Source organism: Eucalyptus grandis, chromosome 6 (assembly GCF_016545825.1).
Source record: "Eucalyptus grandis isolate ANBG69807.140 chromosome 6, ASM1654582v1, whole genome shotgun sequence".
In the NCBI taxonomy this organism is placed as follows: Eukaryota; Viridiplantae; Streptophyta; class Magnoliopsida; order Myrtales; family Myrtaceae; genus Eucalyptus; species Eucalyptus grandis.
Genome location: NC_052617.1, coordinates 40835946 through 40853119, shown reverse-complemented (window position 1 = coordinate 40853119; position 17174 = coordinate 40835946). Strand labels below are relative to the sequence as shown.

Sequence of the window (17174 nt, the reverse complement as noted above, 5' to 3'; positions counted from 1 at the left end):
GATAAGTATGATCTACTTTGACATTTTAACAAAGACTTTCTCTATTCTTCACCCTAACGCCGTGAGATAAAATTTTAAGGAGGAACATTACAAATTGATAATATTATCTTTTAATAAATGAGATCATAAATTGTTGATTTATCAATCAAATCAGAAAAAAATGAATCATGGAAGATAGAGAGAGAGAGAGAGAGAGAGAGAGTAGGAGTATGATTTGAAAAAAACGATTTGAAAATTACTTTAAAAAAACGATCTTATGTATGATTTGAAATAATTAATTTATGAAAAAATTTTATTATAAAAAATAATTTATATCTAAATATTTTTATGAACAGTGAAAATATTCATTGACTAATTATTTTAAAATGTTTATTTTCTGTAAAATAAATGCATCTTAATTTCACCTTTCTTGGACTGAGAATGCATTTCAGTTGACCATTTTAAAGTTTCAGACAATGAGAAGTTCAGAATTTTTTTTCACACGATCGATTTCTTTCAGAGAAACAAACGAACTCGAAGCTGCACGCTCTGCTTCACCAGGTAACAGAGCAACAACTCTCCCCGCCACAACGGCGAGCGTCAAATCTCAGCAACGGGTTGTTCTGCTATGCGGAGACTAGATGGAGGACTACGAGGTGGGTTCATCGTATCATCGATCACCTTCGCCGTCCTGTTCATTTGGTCTCGAATGGATGATGCATCCTCGGGCTTGGTGGAATGAAAAGAGGGCGGTTTCTTTTGTGTCCGAATGCGGGTGATGGTTCCGTTTGTCCTGGAAAGAAAGCCTGCGATGTCTGCCGCTCCACCGTTCGCCAGATGGGTGCTCACCAGGTGTCTCTTTCTCTCCGTCCAATAATTGAGCCCCTTCTGTCTCTTCTCATTGGTCTCTGTCTTTCCATGTCATTCTCTCCGGTCGATGGTGATGGAGCAGGGCTTGTAGAGTACCTTGATTTGGTTGGGCGGTCCCATTTTCACGAAGGGTCAAATTAGTGGAACTCGAAGATATGTGGCAGAAGATCTGAATTTAGTCATCTTGTGTGTGATTGGAAATAGGTTCGTGACAGCAATGAAGGGATGCCTCGGGGAAGGACAAAAGGTAACTTGACACCCTTTTGGATCATGGTAACTTGATACTCTAAACTTTTTTCGGGTGAAAATCCATATGTACTGTTTATGTATTTATGGTGCCTCCTCCTGAATCAACTGATGCATCGCTTCACAATAGAAGAAAGGGGTCTACTTTCAGACAAAATGAATCTAAGTACCACCGGCTAGCATTTAGTTTCAGCTTCTGTCAGCAGTACTAAGGATTATCTTACAAGCTTCCGATTCTATAGGGGATGCAACGTCACCCACTCAAAGACCGATGCAAGTGCTATTCTGCCAAAGTATAATGGGTTTTTAGAAATTTTACTTTTTGAGTGATGCCTGCGTCACAATGACATAACTAACAACCACAACTATAATGGAACCTTACTCCTGGTTTTGTTGATTTTTCTTTCGTTATGAGCAGACTAAAACCAGACCTGATTAATGAACATTTGGTTGAAGTAATGTGGTGTGTCAAACTTTGCTTTTCTCTCCTTGGTAGTTATTGTCAGCTCCTTCAATTGAATGCGCAAGATTGAGATTGTAGCCGCACTAGGTGATGATGAAATCCTGCTGCTTGAACATCTAAATGTGATCTTATCCCGCGTGCTTGCAAAAGAGACGAAATTCACGGAGTATTTATGATTTTTCTACATCAATGTGAATATTGCAGGGGGGGGACGAATTAAATCAGAAATATTGAGGATGATCTACATCAAGTTGAAAAAGACTGTTTCTTTGAGAACAGGTCTATCATTGTTTAATCATCATCAAGACTAATGTCCAGACAATTATGTGATAAGTAAGCACTATATCAAATAGATAAAATTCCAAGCTACTTGTTAAGTTCATAGTCAAATTTAACATAAAAGAATGTCAAAAGGAACAATAGAAAGACCTAACGAATTAGACTTATGTCCTGTCAATTGCATGATTTCAAACAAGTCTCTTCTTGTTTTTATGCAATTCCAAGCGTTCAGAGGTCCTCCTCTTCATATTTTTGGGTAGAAAACTTCAACCCTTGCCCTTACAGAATATGTTAACATCTTATAGTCTTAAATGTCTTGCTATAGTTTACCTTATACATCTCAATGTCCATATTTAACTCTCACTTGACAAGGAAAACTGTCTAGATACCCTTTGTGCTTCAAGCAATTTGCTATGTCACTACCGGTACTTTAGTTTCAGCAATTCAAGTCCTTGGACTTCTATTATCCGCAGCAATAATCTACTGTCCAAATTCTGTGAGAATTCATAATGGAACTATTGTGCTTAATAGCCTTGGGGGATGCGAAGTTACTAATTCCATTCAGGAACCTTAAAGGATGTTGTAGCAATTGTCTATTCTCACAGACGTATAAAGTATAGGTGCATGACCTCAAATGTTGTTAAAGGTCGCAAGTGCACCGCAAACCCTCCTTTGGGTGCTGTACTAATTGCTGCTGGTGCTCACTGGGTTGAACCTCAAAGCATGTCGCTCTGTATTACCGATGGTGATCTACTGACTGGGGTTGCATACACTGGACACCCTGAGTTCACTCTGTCTTTTTTAAAAGGCTCTGGGTGGCAGCATTACTGTCAGAAAAACAGATTTTGTTTCTATGTGGCGTGTTGATTGAGATTATACAGAACGTTTGGGTAGCAATGGCCTGTATATACCGTTCTCTGCTATGGATCATGGGATACTTCCTAACCTCTTCCATTTCAGTATGTAATGTGCTTCGAGAATATTGTCTGAAATGTGTTTTCAGAAGAAATTACTCCATTTTTTTTCTTTTTGGGTCCACTTTATTTGACTGTCAATTAGAGCTTCTGGTTTTTCAAGAGAGTTTGTCATGGCTAATATGCAGAGGATATTGTTTTAGATTGTAACTCGTTTTTCAACCTGCTTATATTGGTGCATTAAATAAGGATGGTTAGTTGAATTTACTTGTGTCCTTGTTTGAACTGATGCTACAGATCAGTTAGTGGTATTTGAGTTATTATGAAAAGCGTAGAAATGTGTTAATTATGACACATGAAAATATTTTCCATTGGTAATATGTCTAGAAATGAATTGGTGCTAGCTTGCCTTGAGTTACCTATTTGTTTTAAGATAGCAGTGCAGATAATTGGTTGAATTTGGTTGAGTTCCATTCAATCTGTGGGTCAATTACCGCCATTCTGTTGCTATGTTCTAGGTGAATCTATAATTGACAGGATTAGTTGGCCTTGTTCTAGGCGGCTGGTTAATCTATGCAATTTCAGGTGACATGATACTTGCGCTTATTCAAAATGGACGGTTCATTGAAGCATTTCTTTTATTCTTGTGCAATTTGCCTAATAAAATTCATTTTATAGTCAAAGAACGACTAGATAGGCACAATGAGTCTCTTGCTCATATGGTTAATTCATGCTTTATCTGAAAGGGAGCTAAGAGAACATTATAAGTAGTTGTTCTTTTGCTTATACTTTAGGGGGTTTGTTTCCTACTGAGCTTGCTCCCACTTAACATGTCATTAGACCATACGGTTTAGGCAAAATTGGAAAAAACTGTGTGGTTGATTTTACAGGATTAGATGGAAGATTATGAGGTAAACGTACCATTTTTCAGTCTCTTCAAGCTGTAGAGGGCCATGTTGATGCGGTCTGCCCCCGGAAGAAGATTGGTAACACTTACCCAACTGCAGTTTGTGGTTTTGAAGGTGACAAGACTTACAGCTAGAAAGCTGGCCATGATTTTACTCTTACAGCTAGACTCTGAAGGTTTAGATGCCTCCAGTTGTGATGCCCTTGTCATCCCCGGAGGTCCTGCACCACAGTAGTCGGCCTTTGATGGGAAGGTGATTGCTCTAGTTAAGGATTTCATCGAGGCCAAGAAGCCAGTTGCCTCCATTTGCCAAGGGCAGCAGATTCTATCTGCTGCTGGTGTTCTCAAGGTGGTTTCTTAATATTAATAATGGGACAAAACTGTCGACTAACATGTTATCAGGTAGCAGCTTTGGGAGATTCTGTATAAAATTGTTAGTCTAGTGAGAATTTAAAATAACTTAGACGTACCATATGTGATGGCCATTATCTATTTGCAACTCTTGTTGTCTGTGATTGTTTCATATTTCAATTGGGTACTAAGTAAGATGTATCAGAAAAAGTTGTGGGGATACGCACATGTCCCTTATCTGCTATGTCAACTTTTAAATTATAAGGCTTTCCAACAGATTGGTGGTGATAAAATGTGATATTCGTGAAATAAAAAGAGAGCAAGTGAATGTTCGGCCTTGTTGAATTTTAGCAATTGACCTCAAAGTATCCTAAAATTGAATTTTTTATTATTGTATCTTGAGATCGCTGAGGTATAACAGGTAAAATTATCATGATTTGTCGCAGGGGAGAATGGCATGGCATATCCTTCTGTGAAGCTCAACGTGGTGTTGTAAGGTGCTACGTGGTTAGAACCTGATCCAATCAATCATTGCTTCGCTGATGAAAATTGGTCACAGGAGTGGCTTGGCCTCGTCATTTGGAGTCCGTTTCTCAGTTGATGGCAGTGCTTAACTTTCTTTCTGCTGTTCCTGCTTGTACATGTGTCAAATAAACTGCATAGAATCCCCTTTCTTACTGGCTGTAAGAAGGGGAAGTCTAACAGGGGTTTGTGTTCTGTGAGAGTCGCTTGAAACGGTACATGGTCTGGATGTTGATTGAGTTTTGCACTGACAAGTTTTCTGTCATTTGATGCAACGTCAAGTCTGTGCGACTTACAGAATATTGCCCTCCCACGAAACTCTAGGATCCTCTCCCTCTTATCGTGATTTGTCACTGGGGAGAGGCATGTCACATCCTTCTGTGCGGCTTAATGTGGCGTTGTAAGGTGCCACATGGTTAGAACCTGATCCGATCAATCATTGCTTCACTGATGAAAATTAGTCAGAAGGAGTGGCTTGGCCTGTTCCTAGGAGTTCGTTTCCCAGTCGATGGCCCTGCTCGATTTGGTTAAAAGTGTGACTTTCTTGCTGCTGTTCCTGCTTGTACATGTATCAAATAAACTCCCTAGGGCCTGTTTGTTAATTTGCCCAATAATGAAAATTTATATTCTTTTTTTCTCGGAAGTAGATTCGAAATAGAAATGCGTTTGATAAAAATTTTGTTTCCGGAAAAAAATTTCTATTTTTTTGTTCTTGAAAGTAAATTTGGAACAGAATCGATAAGTTTCTTTGTTCCTAGAAACAATTCTAGAATTAAACACATATTTTCTCTATTTTCTTTTCTTTTTTTCTCATTCTTTTTCTCTCTTTTTTCTTCTTCAACTGCCACCACCACCGCCATCTGTCCTTCGCCGCTCATTGCCGCTAGTCGTTGACAATCGATCTAGTGAGCATGTTAGAGGCTTGCCAGGCCAGGATGAGGTCTGGCGAGCTTGTCGGGCCTCCCTTAGCCACCGGCGAGGCTTGACCTCACTCAGATCTGGCGGGGCTTGACCTCGCCGGGGCACCGCAAGGTTGGTGTCGCCCGGCAAAGGCGAGGCCGACCTCGAGTTGGCCTAGCGAGGTCGAGCCCCATCGGTGGTTGGGCGAGGCTGCTTGCCTAGCCAAGGCTTGGTTGAGCCTTGCCCAACTGCCAGTGAGGCTCGGCCGACGAGGCACGGCGACGCTTCGGTGAGGTTGCCGACCCTCGTTTGGCAGACCGGTCATCCCAAGGCCAGCGATTGGCCATCTTGAAGAAGAAGAAGAGGAGAAAGAAAGGAAAAGAAGAAAAGAAGAAAAAAGAAAAAAAAAAGGAAAAAAATGATTTGAAGTAGCAATTTTGAGAACGGTATTAAGCACAATTTCATTTCGGAAATTGAAATTTTGGACAGTTACCAAAATGTTTAAAATGTTTAAAAATTGTTCTTGGGAACAAAATAATAAAGAATAATTTTTTATTAAAAATTATTTCCAAAAACAGAAGCGTTATCAAATGCGCTCTTAAAATCCACTTTTTTATTGGCCGCAAGAAGGGAAAGTATGACAGAGATTTGTGTTCTACGAGAGTCACTTGAAACAATAGATGGTCTGTATGTTGATAGAGTTTTGCACTGGCAAGTTTTCTATCACATTTGAGGCAACATCAAGTCCGTGTGACCTATAGAGTACTGCCCTCCACGAAACTCTTGGATTCTCTCCTCTCCCTCTCATCTTCAAGCAGCCTTCCTCTTTAACCTTCATGAGAGGGTTTGAGCTAGTACTCTCCCTCCTCTCCCCTTTTCTCCTTTTTCTTTGGTTGTTTTGATTCTATTCTATATTTTCTTGGTCTTACTTTCCTCCCATTTTGGGGAGCTTTTTTCTTCCAATCTAATCTAGATATGAAAGCTTCTTCCTCCTATATTGAAGAGGTTTCTATCTCAATTAAGTCTAGATTTGAAGTTTTTTGCATGTATGATTTCTTTGCTTCGCTTCTCTCAAGTTTGGTTGGTGTACAAACTCAGTTTTGAGGGGGATTGAAGGAGCTTCATGAACATTTTGTTGTCGTGGGCATCAGAACTTTGCTCGTTCTACCCTTTTTTACATTGAATGGTGAAGGTGTTGTGGATGTAGGACCTACGTGTGCATTGCTAAAAAGCAAAATCGTAGTAATAGATGGGATAGAGATCTTAGTGTGTACTCATTACTGAAGACGGATTCATTGGCCGGTTTTGGTTTGAAGAAATCGTAGATCTACTCTTTAGCGCATGACCCCTAATATTATTCTCATGGTTTATCTTGTTATCATAAGCTTTGTTTGTTTTAAAGTTATTTAGGATTTATTTTAGTTTTTTGTTGGACTATATTATTTCTCCCTTGTATGTCTAGGTAAATGAATGAAATGTTATATTGATGAAAAAAGAGTTTGGAAAGTGTTTTCCTTATTTTCTAGTGCTTGGATTGTTTAGGAAATTAAATTAATAGGAAAATGAATTCCTCTTTCAAGAATAAACAATATGACTAGATATTGATGTTTAGATTCGAAACTCTATGCTCAAGCACGAAACCTCAACACTGGTTTTTGGGTTCCTGGCATCCGGAACCAAGTTTTCAACTCTCAAGCCCAAGTCCACTAAGGCCGGGCTATAGCCTTAGTGCTTTCGAGACCTTGGTGCCCATGCTCGAGTCCCTAGCACTCGCACTCAGGTCCATTGAGGCCAGACTCTCCTCGCCTGTGCCTAGGTCCATTGAAGCTAGGCTTGAAACCCCAATGCTCGTGCACAATACTTTGGGCACTTGACCTCAAGTCCATAAAGGCCAATCTCAGGTTGTTGGCGCTCAAGTTCAAGTCCTTGGTGCCCAAGTCAAGGTCAATTGAGGCCTTGGCCGACCCTAATGCCCATGCCCCAATCACTGATTAAGGGTTATGGTCCATCAAGATCGGACTCGGGACTCTTGTGCCTATACTTGGTTCTCTAGTTGCCCATAAGTAAAATTTTAGCACTCGAATAATATATATCAATTTAGAAAAATCAAATTTTTCGTACCAAACGAGAGAAAATATTTTTCAAGTCGTTTTAAGTTTTCAGTCAAATATTGAAAAATATTGTCATTTTCAGAATAATGACCTCTTGGAAAATATTTTTTAAAAATGTTATATTTTTCGTGAAATAAACTGGCTTTATTTATTTATTTTTATTATGGCGAGTGACGATTGCTGGCGACCAAGGGAGCCTTCACAAGACTTAAGGAGGGTGCCCCCATCAAATCCAATAAGGGTGACCCCCGTTCGGGTCGTGTCATGTAAGAGGGCTTCGATGCTGTTTTTGCCATTACCCTTTTTCTCTGCTCCTTCACATTGGATCTCCGATCGATATAAGTTGTCAGTGGAAGTGGGAGGACTGACAAAAGGAGTTTCCATCAGGCTCAATTATTCATCCCACACTTTGTTTCGGAAATGAAGGGAAGTGGATGGAATGAAAGCGGGCGTCGAATACACAAGACTCTGTAATCATTTACAAGAAGAAGATCGAACTTTTTTACTAAAATTGTCATATCCCATCTCACTTTTCTCCCTCTATAGTTCCCGACCCCGTGCACTGCATAAATCCGTACGCGACCGACTTTCGGCACGCTCTTTCTTCATTGGCTTCTCGTTCACTATTGCATTTTTTCGTTATTCTAACTTCCAATGGAGTCTAAACTTGAATATCCCATCTCTCACTTTTCCTCCCTCTCTTGTTCCCGACCCATGCACTGCATAAATCCGTATGCGACCGACTTTTGGCACGCTCTTTCTTCATTGGCTTCCTGTTCACTATCGCATTTTTTCGTTATTCTAACTTTCAATGGAGTCTAAACTTGAATATGAGCTCTTTGCAACCTAGTTCATCCCCAGCAACGTAGGATGTAAGGGCTGACCTTGGCTCCACTCGTAATGATATTGTCCGCTTTAGGGGGCAACCGCATTGCCATTGCCTGTACGGTTTTGTTCTTCAGGGCTTCGCCTAGAAAAAGGCCTCATTGCAAGTTAAAACTGGTGTTATATCTTACACTATATATCATTTTATTGTCCCTAGGCTATGGGGTTTCGGCACATTTTTGCCTCCTTGAAGCCACACTCCCACCCCTTGCAAGATCCGGTCGTTGCATGCAATATCTTCAAGGAGAAAGTACCAAATTTTTTTTTAAAAATTTATTGTATTGATGTTAATTTAGTCATAAACTTTTAATTGGATCAATTTAATTTTAAACATTTTACATTTATGTCAATTTAGTTCCTCTAACCAATTTTGGCCAAAAATTGTTGACTTGGGAATTGGTCATCTTATGTGGCATGGTTTTCACTAACATAAATAATTTTTACAATGTAAAAAAATTAGTTTTATTTTATTTTTCTTTTTCATGGCCACTGACCGGCTCTTGCCTAGGCCCTTGCTAGATCTAAGCAAGGGCCGCCTTTGGGCCAGGGTCATGCTTTTGCCTATGGCCAACAAGACCGCAATGGCCTTGCCCAGGGCCATGCGGCCTCGCTAGTTGCAAGTGAGCATGTGATGGCCCTTGCCTAGGGCATTCGCAACCACATTGGCTTTGGGTGAGAAGGTCCTCACCCAAATCTACCATGGGCGTGGGTAGGGCTAGGCCGCAACCCTTATCGGCTAAAATGAAAAGAAAAAAGAAAAAAAAATCCTAGAAGTTCAAAATATTATTAAAAAAATATCAATGTCATCACTGGTCATACCACATAAGATAGTCAATATCCACATCAGCGATTTTTAGTCAATTTGGCCAGGTCATGCCACATAAGATGACCGATATCCACATTATTTCCAGTCAATTGAATCAAATAAACTTAATTGGCACAAATTAGAAGGTTTATAATCAAATTGGTCTAATTAAGATATTTGTGACTGAATTGACATTAATGTAATAGATCTTAGACTCTTTTGGTACTTTCTCCTATCTTCGATGGTGCCTTCGTTTAAATTTAGTGCTTGTTGAGGCAATCGCTTCGTTTAGTGTTTTGAATGCGATGCTTTTCATTTTAAAAGTGGTAAGATGTATGATGATGTATAAGTTACTTTCGCGCACTGAGAAGGCGATTTTGATAAGAGAATTGGGTTCTCCAAGCATATCTGTACAAAAATCACCGTCGCTCTCACTCGGTAAATTGCATCATCATGGTTGGACCATCATTTTGAAAATCCTTTAAAAGAAGAATGGGCTCTCCGTGCGCATCAACCTTTTCTCAAAATATCTATACTCACGGACGAGGGCGATGATTAGTCTGCATCCGCAGCTATCGTCGTCCTCGCTTTGGCCCATTCCCTGATCACCAATTATCTGATCCAACACCAAGATTCCCCTTTATTCAGCATGATTGCTTGCGGGAGACTACTTGTCGTTCGGAAAGAGAATTGGGGTTTGATTCATACCGTCCACTGCCTGTAGAATGGGCAAAAAATTCCAAAAAAGAAAAAAGAAAAAGAAGACAGCTACCAAGCCAAACCTATCCGACCGGCTTTTTCGGGTTTGGATTCTACACGGGTCACATCACAAATGGGCATATAATCTTTGTGTTCGGGTCGGTTCAGGACCGACTCATACTTGGATACGAATCCCCGATGGTAGTACAGAACTCTTTGGCATCAATAAGATAAATTTCTATTAAAATGAATATATAGTAGGTATTTTTCCAACTTTGTCGGACCAATTATAGAGGGTGCAATCATGGTACCAATGAAAAGGACACTATGCGGAACAGATGTTCACAGCAAGACGACGGCGACACTGATATTATCTGTTGCGCTCCTCCTGAGTTTCGAGGCCATCGACACGTAGCGGTCCACATGATTTGTTGCAATGAATTCCCCTTAAAGACAGATAAATGGTTGCGGAAAATGGATGTGCATCTTATGATTTTTCTGCATCAATTGTTTATGCTATGCATATTATGCGACATTATTATATGAAGAAAAAATCCATGTCCTTAATAAGTTGCGAATTTTTATTTTCCTTGTAGTTTCTCATTATATGTCTTTGTCCATGTTAAATTATTATTATTATTATTTTTAAATTTCATCTGGGTTTAAATGATTTTTTTGAGGGTGATATCCAATGTGGATTCATCTCGTTTGTTGTCGAGTTTTTTGTCTACTCATCATGATTGGTCAATTTTGCCACTTATAACCGAAGTAAAGTGAGAAATGTCATAACATTTCAGCAATTCAGCCCCTCCCAAGTTTAAACATCTATCTTTAGTAGGGAAAAATGGATCCTAGCATGACAGTACTGTCATTTTCATGCAGTTACGGTGCGAGAAGAATCTTCGTGCTAGCATGGAGTGGGCTCCACTTTCTTTCTATATATATTAACTTATGAAGTACTAGAGGACACCAAAAAATGAGTGGTTCTCTCTTCTTCGTGACTCTGTTAAAAGTGTCAATTAAGCATTTCTCTTGAGAAAATTACAAAAAATAAAATAAAATCATAAACTATTGCGATTATGTCAATTTAATCATAAATATTTTAATTTGACCAATTCAATGTTAAATATTTTCATATATTGTTAATTTAGTCCATTATTTAATTTTGTACGTAAATTACGGACATGAACACTAGCCGTTTTACGTAGCACTGTCAGTGTTGACGTAGATATTTTTTAAATTTTTTTAAAATTATGAATTTTTATTTTTTTCTCCTTTTTTCCTTTTTATTTTCTATTTCTACATTGTGGCCGGTGAACTCACTGACGATCCTCCCAAACTAGATGAGGCCAAATCTCATCATTGCTAGGCAAGGTTGGCCTCGCTAGCGGTTGGGTGGGCGAAAACTACCCTCGCCAGATCTAGTGGGGATTAGACCGTTGCAGCCCTGGCGTAAGATTGTGTGATTTTGAATTTAAAAAGGATACGACACTTTCATGGGACGTTTGAATTTTAATTTTTAGGTTTCCATGATTAGCAAGTCATTGATTTGGTGTCATTTCTATTCCTTTTTTTGGGTAAAGGTGTCATTTCTATTCCTTACAAAGTGTAAAATACCAAAAAAAGAAAAATTGCTCGTGGCTCAGTAAAGCCAAACCCAAACAGGGCCCGTAGTGGGGTATATCTCCCCATGTTATTACCTATACAAAAGCAGGAGACAGTTAAACGGTGGAGGTCAGCGATAATGATTCTGGTTTTGAAAGTGATTGTCATTATAAAACATGCTCTGATGGCACGAGGAGGTCTTATTCATGCATCTGCTGTTGATAAAAATTCAATCAGCGTTTGAAAGAAAAATGGAGTCAGACTTTTAGGCATGATAATATTTTCTTTGAGAATTTATTTACTCCATAACATTGCTAATGGTTACTAGCAAAAATAATAGCAATTTTGATAATTTTACAAAATCTTTCAAACGGAAACAATTTGAGATTATAGTTTCTAAACAAAATTGCAGGGAAAAAGTATTGAACAAACACATTCGGTAATTAATAGTAAAAGAAAAGAAAATATATACGGATAGACACAACCATTCAAAGGTACTGCAGCCAAAGAAAACAATTCAGAATCAAATAAATAATATGATCAGATATTTTAACGACGTTTTTCTTACGATGTCGATTGAGAAAAGCTTCCATGGTTACTGGATACCTACAAATTGTACGAAAACGTGAGGAAGTCCCCCCCGCTTGTCTCACTCAAATTACTATTACGGAAAAGCCCAAGAAAAGGGGGGAAAAATAGAAAACTAAGCTGTCGACCGCTTCCTGCCTTCTCTCGCTTTGTTTGTACATTGGTTTATTCGAATCTCAACTCAACGTCCTCGCAGGGGCCATCCGACGACGTCTCACTCAGATCTCTCTTCAAAGGCGAGACAAGGCAAGGACCTGCTGCTCTTGCACCCCAGAACTGTATCGCGATAGATCCGTCGCGACTTCCTTGGACGTAGTCTTTTTGTCGGACGACGACGGGCAGTTGTTGCTCTCCGACACCACGAACTTCTTCGCCACCGCCCTCAGCTGAGCCTTGAGTATTTTTCCGGTGGGGATCTTGGGCAGCTCCGCCATGAACTCCACCTTCTTCGGCACCATGAAGTGAGGAAGGTTCTTCCGGCAATACGATATGATCTCCGCCTCCTTCACGTCGTCCGTTTTTCCGGCGGAGTTCTTCTTGACGGCGACGAAGGCGCAGGGGCTCTCCCCCCACCGTGGGTGTGGCATCGCCACCACCGCTGCCTCCCGGACCCGGGGGTGCCGGTACAGCACGTTCTCGACCTCCACGCTGCTAATGTTTTCGCCGCCGGAGATTATCACGTCCTTCGACCGGTCCTTGATCTCCATGTAACCGTCCGGGTGGATGACGCCGACGTCTCCGGTGAAAAACCACCCGTTCCGGAAGGCCTTGGATGTTTCCACTGGGTCCTTGTAGTATCCCTTCATGATGCTGCTGCCGCGGAGGACGATCTCCCCCATGGTCTTCCCATCGCGTGGGACACTCCTCATCGTCTGCGAGTGCTTGACATCTACGTCGGCAAGCGTCAGTATGCTGATCCCCTGACGGGCCTTGAGCTGCGCCTGCTCTGCCGCAGGCAGGCGGTCCCACCTGGTCTGCCACTCGCAGACGAGGGCCGGTCCGGTGGCCTCCGTGAGCCCATACGCGTGAGTGACATGGAACCCGAGCGACTCGATCTTCTGGAGCAGCGCCGCCGGCGGGGGGGCACCGCCGGTGAGGACCTCCACGGGGGTGGCGTTCTCACGGCGCTCATGGGGCTTGGCCTCGAGGAGGATGTTGAAGATGATGGGGGCGCAGCACATGTGGGTGACGCCATGCGCGGCGATGTTCCGGTACATGTCGGCGGCGGTGGGGTTCCGGAGGCACACATTGGTGCCTCCACGGGCAGCGATGCCCCACGTGAAGGTCCACCCATTGCAGTGGAACATCGGCAGCGACCAGAGATACACCGGCGCGCTCCGCATCTCCCACCCGAGGATCAGGCTGAGGGTGCTCAGGTATGCGCCACGGTGGCTGTACACCACCCCCTTGGGCTCCGACGTCGTACCGGAGGTGTAGCTCAGCGTGATTGGGTCCCACTCGTCTCGGACCTCCTCAGGGGCGTAGGCCGGGTCGCCCCGCCGGATGAGCTCCTCATACTCCACCTCGCCCAGCCGGGCCCCAGTTGGCGAGTTGATATCGTCGATGAGGATGACCCTGGGGGCGGCGTGGGACCCAGATTTGGCGGCGAGGATTGCGAGGGCCTCGCGGGCAAGGGGCACGAGCTCGCAGTCGACGAGGAAGACCTTGGCGCCGGAGTGGCTGAGGATGGTGGCGATGTTGGCAGCGTTGAGGCGGGTGTTGATGGCGTTGAGGACGGCGCCGGCCATCGGAACGGCGAAGTGGGCCTCGTACATGGCCGGTACGTTGGGCGCCAGGACAGACACCTGCATGTGCACAAAAGGACATGCACCGTGTTATTCCGGACGCTTCATTTTAAAACGAGAGTAGAGTGAGAGAAGCGAAAAACTCTATTCAATGGGGTCATACATATGCTTGTGCATAAATATTGAAAGCACACCCGTCAACATCCCAATTCTATATTTTGAAAGGCTGTATATTTTTTCTTGTCAAGAACCAAAGAAAAGAAAAGAAAAGAGAAGAATAGAAAAGGTTATCCTACAACTGGCTTCCAAAGAGCTTCGAATCACGATGCGGTCGTGCTAAGAGACAAACTCGCGAGGTAAATGCGATGCCCCAATCTCTTCTTAATCATTCGAAAGGGTATTACGTACCACGTCGTTCTTGTCGACATTGAAAGATCGGAGGCAGGAGGCGAAGCGGAGGCACCGCTCGTAGGTCTGGGCCCAGGTGAAGCGAGCCGACTCGTACACCACCGACGTGCGATCGGCGTAGACGGAGGCCGCCCTCTTCAGGAAAGTGAGCGGGGTGAGCGACACAAAGTTGGCTTCGCATTTTGGGAGACAGTCCATTGTTGATGGCTTTGCCTGCTTTTGCGAAAGAGAGAGAGAGAGAGAGAGAGAGAGAGAGAGAGAGAGGATATGACTGGTGAAAGTTTGAGAGAGTGAGAGAGAGACAGAGAGACAGAGAGACAGAGTGAGTGAGAGAGAGAGAGAGGGGGGATATGATGACTGGGGAAAGTTTGTGTGGTGTTTTGAGAAGGAGAGGTGGGGTTTATATAGGGAAATATTTGCGGGGAAGTGAGAGAGAGAGAGAGAGGGAGAGGGAGCGAGAGAGGAGGGAGATACGTGGAAGTTATCGGCGCAGCTGCGGAGATATTGCGAGTTTGACGAAGAAAGAGAGCCTTTTGACCCTGCACCCCTCTCTTTTTTCTGACCTTTCTTTTTGGAGATTTCACATTCACGTTCGGGCTGCTTGACTTGGAACCTAACCACCGTAACCCACGCCTCTCATTTCTTTATAGTTTAGTAACAGCACGTCACTGTCCTCACATCACCGAGGATTAGCATTGATCGTGCGCATCTAATGTGAGGTCCCCAAAAAATGATCAATCTAGCTAAATATTCCTAGCCAACATGGAATTTCCAACTCTAGAATTGAATCCCTCGGATCTATCTTGTGTATAAACTGTTCTAAGTTAGGATTGCATACCCAGACCAAAAGCTCAAACTTAATCGATGCTTACACTCAATAAGTGTTCTACAGATGCCTATGTAGACAAGTCTCCTCCGCGCATGTCCCCGTTTTATTAAAAGCAATATGAGATTTTGCCCAACAAGCTCATAGTTCCTTTTTTTTTTTTTTATGATTATGTTTCTGGCCCACCTCTATTTCAGCTGTTATATTGGAAGGCAAATGAATACGCGTGCAAGTGTACTCCGTCAGTGTACATGGCTTTTGAAACAGATAAAGGGACAGAATCGTGGTCGCTTGCCATGGCTGCAAGCCGAGCCCCAATCCTTTGGCTAATCTTCCCTCCGTATGTGCCCTTCCGATCTCCTTATATTATTATGCTTACGGCCGGTGGTTGCCACATCAGATTTAGAACGAAGTCGGTTTAAAGGACCTGAATAACGTGTTCGTGTGGAAGCACAGCATCGCTGACGTTCCGCTCTCTGTTCGAATTATTAGTCCGACAATGGAGAAACGAGTGGAAATCAATATTCCAATGAACGGGGGGATTCGAGATCAGAAAACTTAATTTTCTTAATTTTTTATTTTTTCATTTTTGGGTTTTTTCCTGAATCTGGCTGCAGTTCTCATTGTACCGAGTACCCCCATTTTCTAATCCCTCTTGTTAGGGGGGCACATTATGTGGAGGAACACGATGACGCGGCACACCTTTTTCTTAATGAAAAGTCAAACGCGACAGGATAGTGTAAGAAGGGCTGAAGCCGCAGCTCCCCGACAAAAACACGCGAGGAGGAATCACGCACTGAGGAAGTCACTGGCATTAGCATTGCAGCGGGAACAGGAGGGGAGGATGGGCGCGGGGCACTGTGTCTTTCTCCTGAGCGAAGTCTTTCGTTTGGTGACCTTTATGGTCAATAAGATATTGGGTCTTTCTTTTTGCCATAGTTTATTCCTTGGTGGCGCTGCTGAGCTTGGCCGGCAGGCCACGAAAAAGCACCTCAAGATCCGCGCAGCCAAAAGAGGAAAAGAGAAGGGGGGAAAATTGAGTAATTAAAGAAAAGGTCGTCGAGAAAATGCCCAGGAAGAAGCTGCAGTATCAAATCAGTTAGGCATATTCCTTCCCATCGGCTTCACGTAGAGGCAAGAAAATACGATGGAAACATGTGGGTCCCAGCATCGTAAAGAAACATAAAAAGTCGTCGTCTTTTCTAACAGTTACAACTGCAGCATACTTGCCAACTAGCGCGGAGACCTAGAATTCGGAGAAAACAATCACTTGCAGCCAAGAATTCTACGCAAGTTGGTGAGCAGAAAACAGACGAAGAGTTATAGAGACCTCGTCTCCAACTAACCACCAGCGCCTCAATCTCCGTGGACGTTTCCGTATAGGCAGATCAAGGACTGTTTGCAGAGAAATTAAGTTACGACGATGCCGTTTGATGCGAAAAATTGTAAATTGCAAGAGCACCGAGTCGGATTGGAATCTCCAGCTCCATTTAGCAAGTCCTGACCCTCGAGTCCCGATCTCGATTTACATATTCGTGTAACATTCAACTTTTTAATAACTTTAGTTATTCGCGTTATTATTATATGTGCATGTGACATGAGTTGAGACACACTAAAAAAAGGGGGAGTCTTTACCTTCTCTCGACATATCGTAGAAAAAATCTAGATGTTCTACCTCGTGATGTATGTTGTGAGTGTCGAGAACATCCTCACTCAATAAATTGTGAAAATTAGGCTTGATCAACGGTTTAGATCCGTCGAGACACCGAAGGGAGCATTGCCCGGATTAGGTAGATGATCTCCGTCCACATCGTGGGGCTTGCTGGCGGGTGGTACTTCATGGACCCGACAGTAGCCAAACCTCGGCACCCGGGCACCGGATTCGCAAGAAACAAAGGAAAGGAAAATGACCAATAAAAATAAAAATAAAAATGTATTCGACTAGTCCAACCACGTTCGTCAGCAAGTGGGTCGTCGTGGAAGTCGTGGAAACAAGAAGCAAGCAGGGAAATTCCCAGTCTTTTTCTCAGTTCTTTCGGAGTCCACACACTGCGAAAGGGACAGAGTGTGG

The 17174-nt window shown here is 42.6% G+C and overlaps 1 protein-coding gene and 1 non-coding gene across 2 annotated transcripts; one reads left to right on the top strand and one right to left on the bottom strand.

Annotated features, from left to right (window-relative positions):
* The first annotated feature begins 503 nt into the window (after positions 1-503).
* Positions 504-5051, top strand: LOC104452004. The gene is made up of 4 exons (XR_005552105.1): positions 504-831; positions 932-1096; positions 3642-4060; positions 4456-5051. It is a non-coding gene; the product is annotated as an uncharacterized LOC104452004 (transcript).
* Positions 5052-12044: 6993 nt separating this feature from the next.
* LOC104449770 (trans-cinnamate:CoA ligase, peroxisomal) lies at positions 12045-14623 on the bottom strand. The gene is made up of 2 exons (XM_010064031.3): positions 14278-14623; positions 12045-13929 (listed from the first exon to the last, which is right to left on the bottom strand). Exons 1-2 carry the CDS (start codon positions 14473-14475, stop codon positions 12355-12357), a joined length of 1773 nt encoding a protein of 590 aa, XP_010062333.1. The 5' UTR covers positions 14476-14623; the 3' UTR covers positions 12045-12354.
* Between the last annotated feature and the right edge of the window lie 2551 nt (positions 14624-17174).

Coding starts and splice junctions, on each gene's coding strand:
- LOC104449770 (XM_010064031.3), bottom strand. CDS start 14,475: ATGGACTGTCTCCCAAAATGCGAAGCCAACTTTGTGTCGCTCACCCCG. Junction 13,930..14,277: donor ATGTCGACAAGAACGACGTG/GTACGTAATACC, acceptor GTGCACATGCAG/GTGTCTGTCCTGGCGCCCAA.